The sequence below is a fragment of the Pseudorasbora parva genome, chromosome 22 (assembly GCF_024679245.1).
Source record: "Pseudorasbora parva isolate DD20220531a chromosome 22, ASM2467924v1, whole genome shotgun sequence".
Classification (NCBI taxonomy): domain Eukaryota; kingdom Metazoa; phylum Chordata; class Actinopteri; order Cypriniformes; family Gobionidae; genus Pseudorasbora; species Pseudorasbora parva.
In genome coordinates, this window is record NC_090193.1 from 37,033,219 (window position 1) to 37,048,013 (window position 14,795).

The window sequence follows — 14,795 nt, forward strand, 5'->3', positions numbered from 1 at the left end:
CTTACCAGATAAATTAAAAAATCGTTTGACATCGAAATGTTTAATGTTAGAACTAGAAAGAAAGGGATCATTATATGAAAATATTTGACCACAAACTACATCGATTGACCAATCGCAATCAGGTATACCAAAGAGCCTTATAATAACAATTATAATGGTGAAATAATTCACCAATTGTTTCTAGCTTCAGGTGGTGTTTGTTGTGGTGTTTGTTTCTTCTTCAGGTGGTGTTTGTTGTGGTGTTTGTTTCTTCTTCAGGTGGTGGTGGTGGTGGGACCCCTTCTAAAAATGTACGAAAATGATCATCTGTGTTGAGTTCAGGTTGTTTGACCAACAGGTGGCATTTAGGGAAGAAATAAGCCGCCACTAGCCCCATGTTACTAAGTAAACTAACTCCTACTTGAGCAATAGACTTATCTTTATCATCTAGACTTGTGTAGATGGGGATGAACATCACCCAGCTTACACAGTAAATCAAGGTGGAGATGGTGATATCTCTGGCCAGGTTGTACTGTCCAGGTGGCTTTAGAGCCATGAAGGTGGACATGAATGATACCAGTGCCAGAAGAACATTGAAACCGAGCATCAAGCCTAAGTTTAATATGGGCTCCACTGGGCAACGCAGAAAAGTTTTCACATAGTTCACCTCCAGACTGGCCACATATTGTGTCAGGGAGGGACCTTCACGGGCGAACCAACCGCACAGTCCCGCTTGGAGCCCGCAACATCCCAGGACCACAAACCAGCCTACTCGTCCTTGTAGGTGCTCCAGGTGATCGGGAGACTTTTCAGGAAACTCTGTGATGCTCACAATCTGGTAAGTAAAAGATGGCAGTACATAGTTTTATTTTTTGCTTTAATACAGTGGTTGGTTTTATTTACACTTAACCTCAAGTGGCGACTCATCACATTACCAAAATAGTTTATTGTGAATAATCAAGTAGATTTAAAATGCAATTAAATTTGATTGCATTTTTATTTTTTTATTTATCAAATTAAAATGCCTTTTAATATGCATTGATGCATTTTCTTTTTTTAAAGCTCACCTGGAGAGAAATGGTCAGAATCACAGAGAGGGCCACAGTTGGAAAAAAGGCGCTTAGTGGCTCCTGCAGACGGCACACGATGTCTCCCGGCTGACCCAGGAACAGCACCAGGCTTATGCATTCTCCAGCTAGACACAACAAGGTAAGGCCACTCAACGGTCCACCTGCAGTTTTCACCAGTGGAGTTCCTCTGTGCTTGAAAAATAGAGCCCCTACCAATACATGTGAAGCTAGAACCAAAAGTCCTCCCAGAATGAGTCCGATTGACTCATAGCTGCTCCAGTACAGGTAAGTATAGATGGGATAGACACAGCTTGTGCTTCGTGGGGTGGACCACTGGCCAGTGGGACATGAGCTACACTGGATGTCATCTTCCAATCAAAAGAGGAAGCAGATTATAATCAATCAACATCAAATAGCAAAGAGCTCATAAATGCATGCATTTTCTATTTGCTATAAGCATATTAGATGAGGCAAGTATGTTCAGAGCAAATATTAATATTAATCCCTATTAGGATGGTTTAGAATGACTTGAAAATCTTGGTTGGTGTATGGCCTTGGGACAAAAATGCATTTAGAGAATTACATTTAATTCCTGATTTTTAATTGAATAATTTGTTTACTTTATGTAGGATATTTAAAATTGCACTAATAATGTCGTAATAATTATAACATTGTGGAATTATTCCACCTTTGAACAGAATAAAGCATCATTAGACATTCTTAAAACGTTTCTTGGAAATCGATGGAAAAGTAAATTTGAGACCAGGCCCGTCGCCCCTAATCGTGCAAAACATCTTCAGCAGCACTTAGCTCACAGGAACACCAATCTCTACAACGGTAACTTTAAATAACACATTATCTTCAGAAATATGAATCATTTACCTACTGCCTAAACTTATATGTATATACAATATTTATTTATTTATTTATTTATTTATTTATTTATTTATTTATTTATCTATCTATCTATCTATCTATCTATCTATCTATCTATCTATCTATCTATCTATCTATCTATCTATCTATCTATCTATCTATCTATCTATCTATCTATCTATCTATCTATCTATCTATCTATCTATCTATCTATCTATTTATTTATTTATTTATTTATTTTTCTCCCCCAAACTATGTGTAAATTTATGTGCCTTGTCTCTCACTTTGTAAAGTAGTTGTGTGGTGTTATTAAAAAATAAATAAAAATAAATAAATATATATATATATATATATATATATATATATATATATATATATATATATATATATATATAAAATATAAATATATATAAATATAAATATATATAAATATAAATATAAATATATAAATATAAATATAAAATATATATATACATATTATTCATAAATTAGTCAGAGTGCGTGTAAGGCTGGCCAAGGCTTAACTTCCACTGGGCATGGATTTATAGTGTTGAATTTTCTCATTCAGTTGCATGCTACTATGAAAGCTTTTTTCCACCCCTGAATAAAGGTAATTGACTTTGTTTCTCAGTATTGCGTGATATAAACTCACAATTGCGAGCTATAAAGTCTGAATTTCGTGATATAAACTCAAAATTGTGAGCTATAAAGTCAGAATTGCGTGATATAGTTGCAAAGGCATTTTAAAGTCAGAATTTTCAGAATTGTGAGATAAACTCACATTTCTGAGAAAAAAAGTTTATTACATTTTATATCAATTATCTTTTATATTTTTTATTCCGTGGCCGGAACAAGCTTTCATATGCTTCTGATTGCCTTAAGAGGGAAAAGCTGTCCAAAACTTGCTGGCGTAGGATCAGTTTTTTCCATAGTTAAAGAATATTGGTGAACTCCTGTGTTTTAAGCGGATTTACACGCTCGCAAAATCCTTTTGTTATAATAAACATTTATGTAAGAGATTCATTATGCATCAGGTTTATTTTTAGCTTTTCTGTTAAAATTAACTGTGGTTTGTGACTCTATTAGACTCTTTAATAACAATAAACTAATATCTATCATTTATGCTAGGATGTTTTGATGTTGTGTGGTGACACGTAACTTGAAACTATTTCAAAGGAATCAAAAAGGAGAAGCACATATCCTCATGGTATTGTTTATACTATGATCAGATTTTTTTGGTGTTGTTTTATATATATATATATATTTCCTTCCGGTTATTTTAGGCTAAATATGGGATGTTGGTGAATGTCTGTTTCTCAGATCATAAAAAAGTGTTCCTCCTATAAAAACGAAATTCTGTTTCAGACCCTAGTAGTCGCGCACCTGTGCTGTTTAGGTATGTTCCCTCCTTGCAGTCAATGCAGTCGAAACAGCAGGAGTGGAAGCCTTTAACTCTGCGCACTTGTCCTATCCCACAGTTTGAGGAGCAAGTGGACAATGGCACCTGTTACAGAGATAATTTGTCAAGAGGTGCAGGCTCTGTGACGTACACTAGAACCAGTCACAAGTTTGAACACAACAACTCATCCTCTATTACAATTTTACATATTTTAGAATAATTGTTTAAACAACAGTAAAACATTTTAAAGAAATTCATATATAAGCATTATATGATTAATCTACAGAAGTAATTGTAAGCCTTTAAATTAAAGGGATAGTTCACCCAACAATGAAATGTTGATGTTTATCTGCTTACCCCCAGGGCTCTTTGTTTCTTCAGTCGAACACAAATGAAGATTTTTAACTCCATACGTTGCAGTCTATCAGTCGTATAATGCATGTGATGTGAATGGTAAAAAAAAACATGCACAAACAAATCCATATTAAACCCTGTGGCTCGTGACAACACATTGATGTCTTAAGACAGGAAACGATCGGTTTGTGCGAGAAAATTACAAATTATATAATAAAAAAATACATAAATACTGTTTGGTTTATGCACAAATCGATTGTTTCGTGTCTTAAGACATAGTTGTGTCGTCACAAGCCGCAGGGTTTAATATGGATTTGTTTGTGCATGTTTTTTTTACCATTCACATGATTATACGACTGATAGACTGCAACGGTTGGAGTTAAAAATCTTCATTTGTGTTCTACTGAAAAAACAAAGACAGCCATACATTGGATGCCCTGGGGTTAAGCAGATAAACATCAAATTTTCATTTTTGGGTGAACTATCCCTTAAAAGGCTTTTTTATGATTATGAGAAAATGTGTCTACTTTTGGCTGGCAGTTAAACAAGTGATATGACATTTGTCCCATTTGTACCTTTTTGTTTTCCGTGTGCCATTTTATGTCTTTATTTATTGTGAGGTTCTGAAAAAAGTATCCAATTCCGTTATAGCCCACAACTGTGTCATTTAAGGTCCATTGCATAACTTCGTAGCCAAAGTTTGGATTACCCTCTTTATCGAACTTAAACTTGATTCCCTCTAGATCTACAGAAACCTTTTGTATTTTCTGTAAAAGCTGTAGGAAAGATCATACTATTAGTGTTCTCTTAGTCCAGTCTTAATCTTGTAGGTTAAACAAGCAGATTTACAGAAAGAAATGTTTGTGTGTGATTACCTGCCATGGATAGATGTTGTGAGTCTTGGGATTTAGAAGACATTTGGTGGTATTGCATCCAAGCAAGTCATGCAGTGCGGATGCAACACAGTAGACGGCAGTATACACTCTGAAAGCTGACCACTGCACAAGTTTTAACTCTATCATGCTCATGTTGGCTTGGCTTAGGAAGCTGCAGCTTGGGCAAGGGTTGTCCAGAGGGGAGATTTTTGTGGCAGACTGCTGAGGGATTTGAGCCACCTCCATTCTTTTGAAGAGCTCACGGATATAGGGAGTGAGTAGTTCAAGAGGTCTGGTGGTGTCTGCAAACGCCAGTATTGTGCCAACTGTATTGATGCCGGGCAAAGTAGATACGCCATCATTCAGAGCCCATGCTGTGGTTGCCACCCAAACAGCTGTCATGTTTCGTTTGATTACCTGGTCAGGTAGAGATGACAAGAACGTTTAGAAATCACAAAAACCTGTAGACTTATTAAGAATATTAAGAAATGAATGATCAAGAGGACAAGATTTGCATATTAATATTTTAGTTTAAAGCCTACATATTTCCTGCACTAATATAGTTTCATATAATTTGTTTTGTGACCATTTTATACTAACTTTTTGAGCCTTGAATTTAACAACCCGATCACACATAAATACCATAGACTGTAAAAAAATATGGCTGTAGTGTCCGTGACGTCACCCATAGGATTCTGATAAGCCGTTCTGAAGCTTAAAGTAGGGGCGAGCTGGGCGTCGCCATCTTGTGAGCGAGTCACCGCGTGTCACTCCCGGATAACAGAAAATGGGCAAAAAGGCGGGATGTGCGCGGAGCTGAGGTGACGCAATAACTATAGACGGCGGATAAATGGCTATCCACTTGTAACCACGCCCTTAATTATGCAGAAACTTAAGGCTTAATATAACGGAAACGAATGAGTTATAAAAAAATTCACCCCCCTCAGAGTTGTCATGAAGATCAAAATTAGCCTTATAAGCCAAAACCACAATTTACCATGTAAATTACCAGGCTGTAAACATGTTTTTTTCTGCTTTAAAGTTGAGAATTTTAACATGGGGCTCAATGAGATTCTGCTCCCTTCTGGAGCCTGCCTCTAGTGGCCAGTTAAGGAATTACAGTTTACATTACTTCCGTATTGGCTTCAAGAGAGATCGCGGGAGGTTGCCGCTTGATAAATATGTATAAATAGTACGAGTGTGCAATGAGCAAAACTCATTTTGGCGTGCATATGATACGCTGTTTTTCACGTGCATATGATATGCACTTTATGGCGTATATATGACACGCTCTCTTGGGTAGGTTTAGGGTAGTGGGGTTGGGGGTTCGTATGTGTAATACGCCATAAAATGCGTATCATATGCATGCAAAAAACAGCGTATCATATGCACGCCAAATGAGTTTTGGCGTATACATTCCACGACATTGCAAACTCGTACTATTTATACGCATTTTCCGTGAGATCGCCCTGAATTTAAACAGGCTGTTTTTGCTACTTTGACTTTAAAGGTTTAGTTCTCTCAAAAATGTAATTCTGCATTCTGTCATAATTTACTCACACTTATGTTGTTCCAAACCCATAAGACCTTCTTTCATCTTCGGTACTCAAGGATATTTTTGATGAAATCCGAGAGCTCCCACCCCTGCATAGACTAATTTCAACTTTTCCCAAGTCCCAGAAAGGTAGTAAAGACATCGTTAAAATAGTCCATGTGACTCCAGTCGTTCAACCTTAATGTTATGAAGTGACGAAAATACTTTTGTAGACAAGAACAAACAAACAGCTATTCACAAAATACAGCGCTTCCAGGTTTTACGGCAAAACGCCGGCTCGCTATTGGCCAAGGACGATCCCATGATCACATGCATGCATTGTGGTGCTTAAGTAAATTGCGTAGGACACTGGCACAGAAGAAAATGGGGTTTATTAAGGCCTTCTGAAGCGCAGTGATGCGTTGTGTAAGAAAAATATCCATATTTATAACTTTATAAGTGAATTATCTAGCTTCTGCCAGACCACCTTCTGTAGTCAACATGTGGAGCACTTTTATAATGGATGAATGCACTTTTTTGGGCTTCAAATTTTGGGCTGCCATTCACTGCCATTATAAAGCTTTGATTAGCCTGGGCATGTTTTAATATAATGCTGATTATATTTGTCTGAAAGAAGAAAGTCATATACACCCATGATAACTTGAGGGTGAGCAAATCATGGTGTAATTTTCATTTTTGGGTGAACTAACCCTTTAATATACATTTATTCATTTAGCAGATGCTTTTATGCTAAAGGACTTACAAATGAGGAACATAAGCAATTTGTAATAAGTGAACAACATTTGTAGTACAAAGTGCCATTTTTAAAGTAAGAGCCACACTGTAAAAGATTATTTAGAAAAAAAGTTACCTGGTTGCCTTAAAATTTTGAGTTCATTGAAATTAACATTTTGAGTTAATACAATGAACATTTTTTGAGATTCGACAACCTTTATTAAAAGATTATTAAAATATTTTGTAAGCATATTGGGTAATTGTGTGTGTTTTATTTGTGATGACGCAGTGAAACCAAATAGCCAAATAGTGCTATTTTCATGATTTATCACATTTTTTATGTGGTTCAGATACAATAATATTTTAAGTTTCTATTTATTAAACAAATTTCCTTCATTGTATCAACTCAAATGTTTAATTTCAATAAACTCTATTTTATGGCAACCAAGTTACTTACTTTTTTAAGTTAAACCAACAAAAAACAAACAAAATTTTTACAGTGCATTGTTTATGGTTGTAGATTTGGTAAGCGGTGTCTTTAGCTGTTATGATTCGTCTTGAAAGTTAGTTGTGATGTGAGGATGGAAGCTTGTTTTACCAAAGAGGAATAGCAGCTTTGTGCTTATTTGTGACGGGATAACAATGAAAAACCTCTATTAAATTGTAGGGGTTAGCTATCCCTAACCTACAGTTTAATTTTATTGCAAACTCTTAATATTTTTTTCACACTATGGCTCATTTAAAGTTGCAAAACGTTGTTCACCTGTATGAAGAAGTCTCTGGCTGCCTTGGGTACAGAAAAGACCACCACCACTCCCACTTTGGCGTCCACAATCCGATTGAGCATCTCTTTTATCGTTGGCTCTGGATCACTGTATACAGGAATCAAACCCTGATATGCCACACAGATGGACGCCTCATTGGCCATGCTGGAAAACTGCTGCTGACCTTTCTGTCCGTATTCATCGTCACTACCTACTACTGACACCCAGTTCCACCCAAACTCTTTCAGAAGCTGCAGTATGGCTATAACCTGCCAGCGATCACTGGGAACTGTGCGCATGAAGGACGGGAAGGTTTCTTTGTCACTGAACATGTCGCTGGTGGCACCATAGCTTATCTAAGATTGGGCAATTAGAGATAAATTCAAAAACAGGAAGAGCATCCCAGATTAATTGTGATATTGCTAATTATGATTTCAAATTTAAAGTATTCTACTTACAAAAACAATTCCAACAATATATTAGGTAAAAGTACATGCATTATATTTGTTACTTATATTTTTTTTCTTCCAAAATTATTTTTTGCGATAACGCTTTACAACAAGGTCTCGTTTGTTAACATTAGTTAAAGGGATGGTTTACCCAAAAATGAAAATTAGACCATGATTCTCTCACCCTCAAGTCATCCTAAGTGTATATGACATTCTTCTTTCAGACGAATAAAATCAGAGCTATATTAAAAAAGTCCTGGCTCTTCCAAGCTTTGTAATGACAGTGACTTGTTAGCTCATTTTTGAAGTCCATGAAAGTGCATATATCCATCATATAACTGCTCCACACGGCTCCGGGGGGCACGTTTGTGTAAGAAAAATATCTATATTTAAAACTTTATAGACATAACTAGCTTCCGGCGGTCCGCAGTACGCTAGTCGACTTACGGCGAAAGAGTAACCCATGACCGCATGCGTATTGATGAACGCAGAAGCACAGAGGATAAAGCAAAACAAAACACTGGTCATAAATTCTAATCGAGAATTTTTAAAGAGAAATGTTGGAGGATTTCGATATAAGAGAAGAGGGGCTTGTGTTTGTTGCCCAGCCCTATTTGAAATATGAATATTTTTTTTACACAAACATGCCCCCCGGAGCCGCGTGGAGCAGTTATATGATGGATAGGTGCACTTTTATGGACTCCAAAAATGACTCAACAAGTCACTGCCATTATAAAGCTTGGAAGAGCCAGGACTTTTTAAATATAACTCTATAACTCTTTATTTAATATAAGAATGTCATATACACCTAGGATGACTAAATCATGGTCTAATTAAAATTTTTGGGTGAACTAACCCTTAAATGCATTAGCTATAGCAATATATATTTTAAATAATTTATTCATTTTGTTAATGTTAATATGAATTTAATTGTTCATTGTTTATTCATGTTAGTTCACAGTGCATCAAGTATTGTTAACAAATACAACTTTGGATTTAAAAAATAAATTAGTGAATGTTGAAATATTTATTGACTAAAATGAATAAATGTGGTAGAAGTAATGTCAATTGTTAGTTCATGTTAACTAATGTTAACAAATGAAACCTTTTTGTCAAGTGATACCTTTTCTATTTAAACAATTTTTTGCACTTTTATGAAATGTTATGTTTTATTCTCTAACGCTTTTAATGGCAACTCACCAGTGGCATCAGAAAAAACCCGATCAGCTTCCCAATGACTGGGACCAACTCAGAGTTGTTTGGGCCTACGATAGCTATAACACGAGCCTTGTAGTTGGTGTAGTTACAGTTAACATACAACTCCTCTGTTGATTCCTTTGTGAGAAACTGGAGGACGGGCTTCATGACAACGGCTGGTTGCATGCAGGTGTCGTAAGTCTCAAATCCTAGTACGATTCCAGGTAGAAGATCCTTTTTAGAGTTAATCTCATCCACAGAAAACTTCATCACCAATGAGAGAGACAGACCATATGTGTTTATTCTGCCAAAACAGAAGAATTAGAGGTGATTTCAGGGAGTAGAAGCTTTTAGAAATTATGGTGGTCAAAATGGCTTCCTCAAAGATTTTACCTGTTGCACTCAAGATCGTCAGGCTTCACCCGTTCGCTCAGTACACTGGTGAGTTCGTTAATAGGGAAAAGTCCCCCTATCAGAATATCTCCAGGGGATTTGAAAATATCTGTTGTGATGTTCTCAAACCACCATGGATTCTGGCTGAGTCCAGACCCCAGAATGCCACAGAGCACCAAAAGTGTCCACTCCTTGGCCATTCTAGAGGGTAAACAATCCAGGAAGCATGAAGAAGAAGCGCCCCATATCATGGAAATTAATGAATGAAAGTGAAATAGCTGGACTGACCTCAGTGGAAGTATTGCCAAGGCTCTTCTTGTTTTGATGTGTTGTGATCCTCTCAGTAGCGAGTGATTATGATGGTTAGATGGTCAACCGACAAAACATCCGTGAGTATGTGAGTAATATGCCCCACCCCATACTTCTGTGATCGGCATGTAAATTAAGGGTCTACATCAAGTTTCATTCCGGCTTGACATGGAAATGTTCTGGTCTCACCTCAACGTTCAAGCACGTTTTAAATGACATTGATAATTCACAGAATAAAGCTTTGACGTCTTTTGTTAGTAGCTGGTCCTTTCCAGTTAAATGTCATCTCATTGTTTTGTTTTTTCAGAACTGTGATTTTAAAGACGCTATCGCCATCAAGTTGAACTTAAAAGAAAACCCCTTGTTTTTGTTTTGTTTGCTGTCTTGCTGCTTTTTAGTGCAAAAGCTACTAAAGCTACTTTTAAAGGTCAGAGGAGTTTCTTATGCATTGGGCAGAAAGTTATCGTTTGTGTACTTAAAATGAAGTAGATTTTTTGGTTATCAAACGGGGTGTAATTTCCCAGTCGCAGTACTTGTGTGTACAGAAACAGCGACAGAATACAGAAGACACATTGAAAGACAGCAAGAACTAAGGAAGTATTTATATAATATTTAAAATAACTTAATTTTTTAAGATTTAATTTAAACATACCTATCAGTGATTTGATAGAAATTCTTTTGTGACCTTAAACTCATCAGGATATTATTAAATATTACAATACGGATTTCTATTATGTCTCTATTGTAAATGGTAAATGGTAAATGGACTGCTTTTTATATAGCGCTTTCAACAGACCCCATGGCCATCCAAAGCGCTTTACATGTTGCCTCTCATTCACCCATCAATAAACTCATTCATACACCGACGGCGGTGTCTGCCATGCAAGGCGCCATCCAGCTCGTCAGGAGCAGTTTAGGGTTAGGTGTCTTGCTCATGGACACCTTGACACTTGGTCAGGTGGAATTGTATTTGTAACTTATGTGAAGTCACGTAAATACTCCACTGAATACTGTGGGCATTAAATTTGTTTGCATAAGTGTAACATCAGACGTATATTGTCAAAACTATTGGTCAGATATTTGCATGCAATTTTGACTGTTGTTAAAATGAACTTACATTGAATTCCAGTCTCAGCCACATGTTTACAAGTGCTTTGCATACATTTGAAGTGGGGCGCGTAGCATTTTTCTCTTACATTTTCATTGGTGTTACTCATTGTTTATATCTTATTTTTTAATCTCACACAGGATTACTGTAGTTGAATAGATTGAATCCAGAGGATGAACAGATTAATCTTTATTATTGGCCCAGTGTAAATACACGAGGAGGAGTTCATCTGTCAAGTATGAATAGCTCACTGTGAATGGGACACATTTGAAAGATCCTTTGATAGAGACATATTTCTTTTAAAATATGTAGGTAAAATAGATTTCTAGTATCTCTCTTCTGCCGACTTTAATCATTATATCATTTATGTCACTAACCAGCAGTTTTAAATGAAGATAAGTAATCAAGGTAATCTCTAAGTGGAAAAAAACGTATTCATCTCCCTGGCGATCTTGACATCAACCAATGAAGGAACACAGACATCTATCCCTTTTTTAATCTGCTTCAAAGCTTTTTGCTACCTTTGATCCTTTACTTTTGCTTTCTCTCTTAGTTTGGATATATATGCTTTCTTTTTTAAAGAAAAGAAGGATGCTGACTGAGACGTGATATAAAACATGCTCAGATGTGTTTGATGTTCAGATGTAGATGTCAGCATATAGGGGTATTTGTATGTAGCCCAGTTGTAGGAAGCTGCGTGTTTGGACGGCTTTCCTTGGGTGTGTTTTAAACGTGTGTAGGTGGATCTTCCACCTTCCCCCTTCCTGCATGCGTAGGTGTTGATGAGCTGGTGTGTGCGTAGGTGGGGGTTTGGGTGAGTTGTTATGAAGCTGCACATTTGCAGTCTTTTTTATGCTCTGAGGCTGCATTAAACATGGAGGTTTATAGTTGAGTCTTTAAAACTGGCAGATACATTTCTTTTTTCCCCTTTACAAGCTACATACTCAAACAGCACAGTATATTGGCATCTACAGTTGCTACACCATATTGGACTTATACACTATAAAAAACAACAACAAAAAAAACCTGAAATTGTACTGGTACTGTACTGGTTTCTGCCAGTACATATATATACACACACACACACACACACACACACACACACACACACACACACACACACACACACACACACACACACACACACACACACACACACACACACACACACACATATATACAATATGGAAAATTCCCTCATATTTATACAGTAAATTGTGCCCTATTTTTACAGACTTTTTCCCCCACAGTGTAGCATACTGTAAATTGGATAGTTAGGTTAGGTAAGGTTACTTTTATTGTACCCGTAGGTAGTGTCCATCACACTCTCAGCAAAAATCGTACCATTTGTGTTACAACAGATTGTTACTGTGGTAGTAATTTGAAAGGTACTTTTGTACCCTATATACAACTAAAATGTGCATTCTAATACTAGAAATTGCTTCATTTAGGGGTAGATAAAACATGTCTCTGGCCCCAGAATGTTTTTCAAAAGGAAGTGTTGACTTACAGTAGGAAAGTAAATTTAGTTAGTCAAAATATTTGCCAGTGGCTTTCTCAACAGCATAATGGTATAACCCTTTGTAGGATTTACACATAAACTTTTAGTTATCAACCCAGGTCCTTAATAACTATAGGCTGCATTGCACACACCAAGTTTCTAAACACTTATTGTTGTAAATACTCTTACACTCACTTTAGGCAGACTTTATTACATCCATTAGCTTTAGCATTTACTTTAGTACACTGTAAAAAAACTTAAAAAATTGAGTTCATTGAAATTAAAATTTTGAGTTAATACAATGATTTTTTTTTTAGATTCAACAACCTTTATTAAAATATTATCAAAAGATTTTGTAAGCATATTGGGGAATTGTGTGTGTTTTATTTCTGATGACGCAGTGAAACATGCCAAATAGTGCTATTTTCATGATTTATCAAATTTTTCATGTGGTTCAGATACAAAAATATTTTGAGTTTCTATTTATTCAACAAATTTCCTTCATGTTATCAACTCAAATTTTTTATTTCAATAAACTCAAAATTTGAAGGCAACCAGGTTACTTACTTTTTTAAGTTAAACCAACAAAAAACAACAATAATTTTTTACAGTGTATGTTCTTTGAAAGATTATGTCTATTTTGCATAAAAATCTTTTAACACAGTCATACTTTCACGTATAATCTGGTGCCACACACTTTTTTCACCACAGGAAGCCACTAGGTGGCAGAACAGTGCAAACAGCATGCAGTGAACATGGGTTGAGGATGCATCTTAGCATGCGTCCTGATGTGCCCTGTTTGCACAATATTCAAGAGTACTGCTCATTATAGAAGGGGTTATCAACTGCATGCTGTTACTGTTTGTTGCGACACAAACACATATACACAAGGTAAAGAAGGTTAATGCACATTTATCAGCTGAATATACCCATCTAATCTGATTAAGGAGTGATTGAGGCATGTGAATCTAGAGAGGGCAAAAAAGACATGTGTGGGTGGACGGCGAAGGCCTCGGGGCCGTACAAGGGTACACTCTGTAGCCAGAGCGTGTTTGGACAGCTGATATCATGGGTTGAATGTACCTGCTTTCAGAGAACGGAGATGTGACCGGTTATGAGTCTGCTTGTCCTATCAGATGATTACTCTGTCAACAATATGTGTGTTTGGTTTGTTCCCTGGTGTCTAGTTTTACCTCTGAGATTTTACAGCTTGCGTAAGAATGCTCTGCTGCTGCTATTGCTCAGGTTTACTGCTTGATGTGTTGTGAAGGATTGTATTTTCAGTAAACAACGGATGCATGATGAAACTGTTCCAAAAAGCATCAGTTTACCAGCGTTAGAAATAGTTGCATTTGGAAGCGGTATAGAGTGTGTGAGTGTTTCGGGGAGTGTTGAAAGATAGTGCTGAGATCTCCCAGAATGCTGTTCTAGCCTGATTCTCTGTGGACTCACTGCCTTGTTCTGTTGAACTTCCATTTGTGTTGCATCCAAACCCCCCCTGCTCCCACTAGACCCCTCATGTTCGTCTTGCTCTCTCTTTCTCTCCCCCCTCCGTGAATGGTTGGATGAGTCCAGCTCTAATCTCCATCAGCGGACATTGAGAACACTGGGCCCGTTGTCAAAACGCTGGCTAGATCCACCACAGTCGCTGACAAATTATTAACTAGACTCTCGTTCTCTGCCTCACTTAATCCTTACTTTGCTCTTTTTCTCACTTGCTCTGAAAATCCTTCATCATGTTCATTTGTCTTCATATATGTCTTATAGGACAAAAAGAATGCCTTGTAAAATGTTTGCATGCACATAAGTGCTTTAGCATGAGTAGAATGAGTATGTTTTATGTTTGATAATACAGTAGTATTTACGATTTAGTGAAATTTCCACACAACGCCTTTAAGGAAAAGTACCAGCATGATTGCAACTGCAGAAATTGCATCACCTGCAGTGTTTCAGATAAGATTGCACAGTGCAAATAAGAACATAGTGTTAACCTGATTCTAGGACTGTTTAGTAGCATGAAAGAAATGCTAGTTTATTCAGATGATAAGGTTTATTTTGACCGTCTAAATTGTACTAGTTGGCCTGCTACTTTGTTTTATATGAAATTGAATGATGTCTGTTTTTATGCAAGTCTGATTTTATCTAAAGACACTTATTATGTATGCATCAGGACATTTGGTATTCTAACCTGTAATAAAATAAAAATAAGTGTTTTAGTGATGGTTTTGTGTGTTGGCTAAGTCTACCACCCG

The 14,795-nt window shown here is 36.6% G+C and overlaps 1 protein-coding gene and 1 long non-coding RNA gene across 3 annotated transcripts in view; one reads left to right on the top strand and one right to left on the bottom strand.

Annotated features, from left to right (window-relative positions):
* Positions 1-213: 213 nt before the first annotated feature.
* tas1r3 (taste receptor, type 1, member 3) lies at positions 214-9,825 on the bottom strand. Its single transcript, XM_067431805.1, has 8 exons — positions 9,626-9,825; positions 9,236-9,536; positions 7,586-7,942; positions 4,554-4,970; positions 4,254-4,454; positions 3,309-3,429; positions 1,047-1,417; positions 214-814 (listed from the first exon to the last, which is right to left on the bottom strand). The coding sequence occupies exons 1-8, from the start codon at positions 9,823-9,825 to the stop codon at positions 221-223; spliced, it is 2,562 nt and encodes an 853-aa protein (XP_067287906.1). The 3' UTR covers positions 214-220.
* LOC137058515 (uncharacterized) overlaps positions 677-14,795 on the top strand; it is a 73,474-nt gene continuing 59,355 nt past the window's right edge. For both annotated transcript variants that reach the window (XR_010900713.1, XR_010900714.1), the window contains exons 1-2: positions 677-817; positions 1,042-1,188. This is a non-coding gene — a long non-coding RNA (uncharacterized lncRNA). The remainder of the gene's footprint in view (positions 818-1,041; positions 1,189-14,795) is intronic.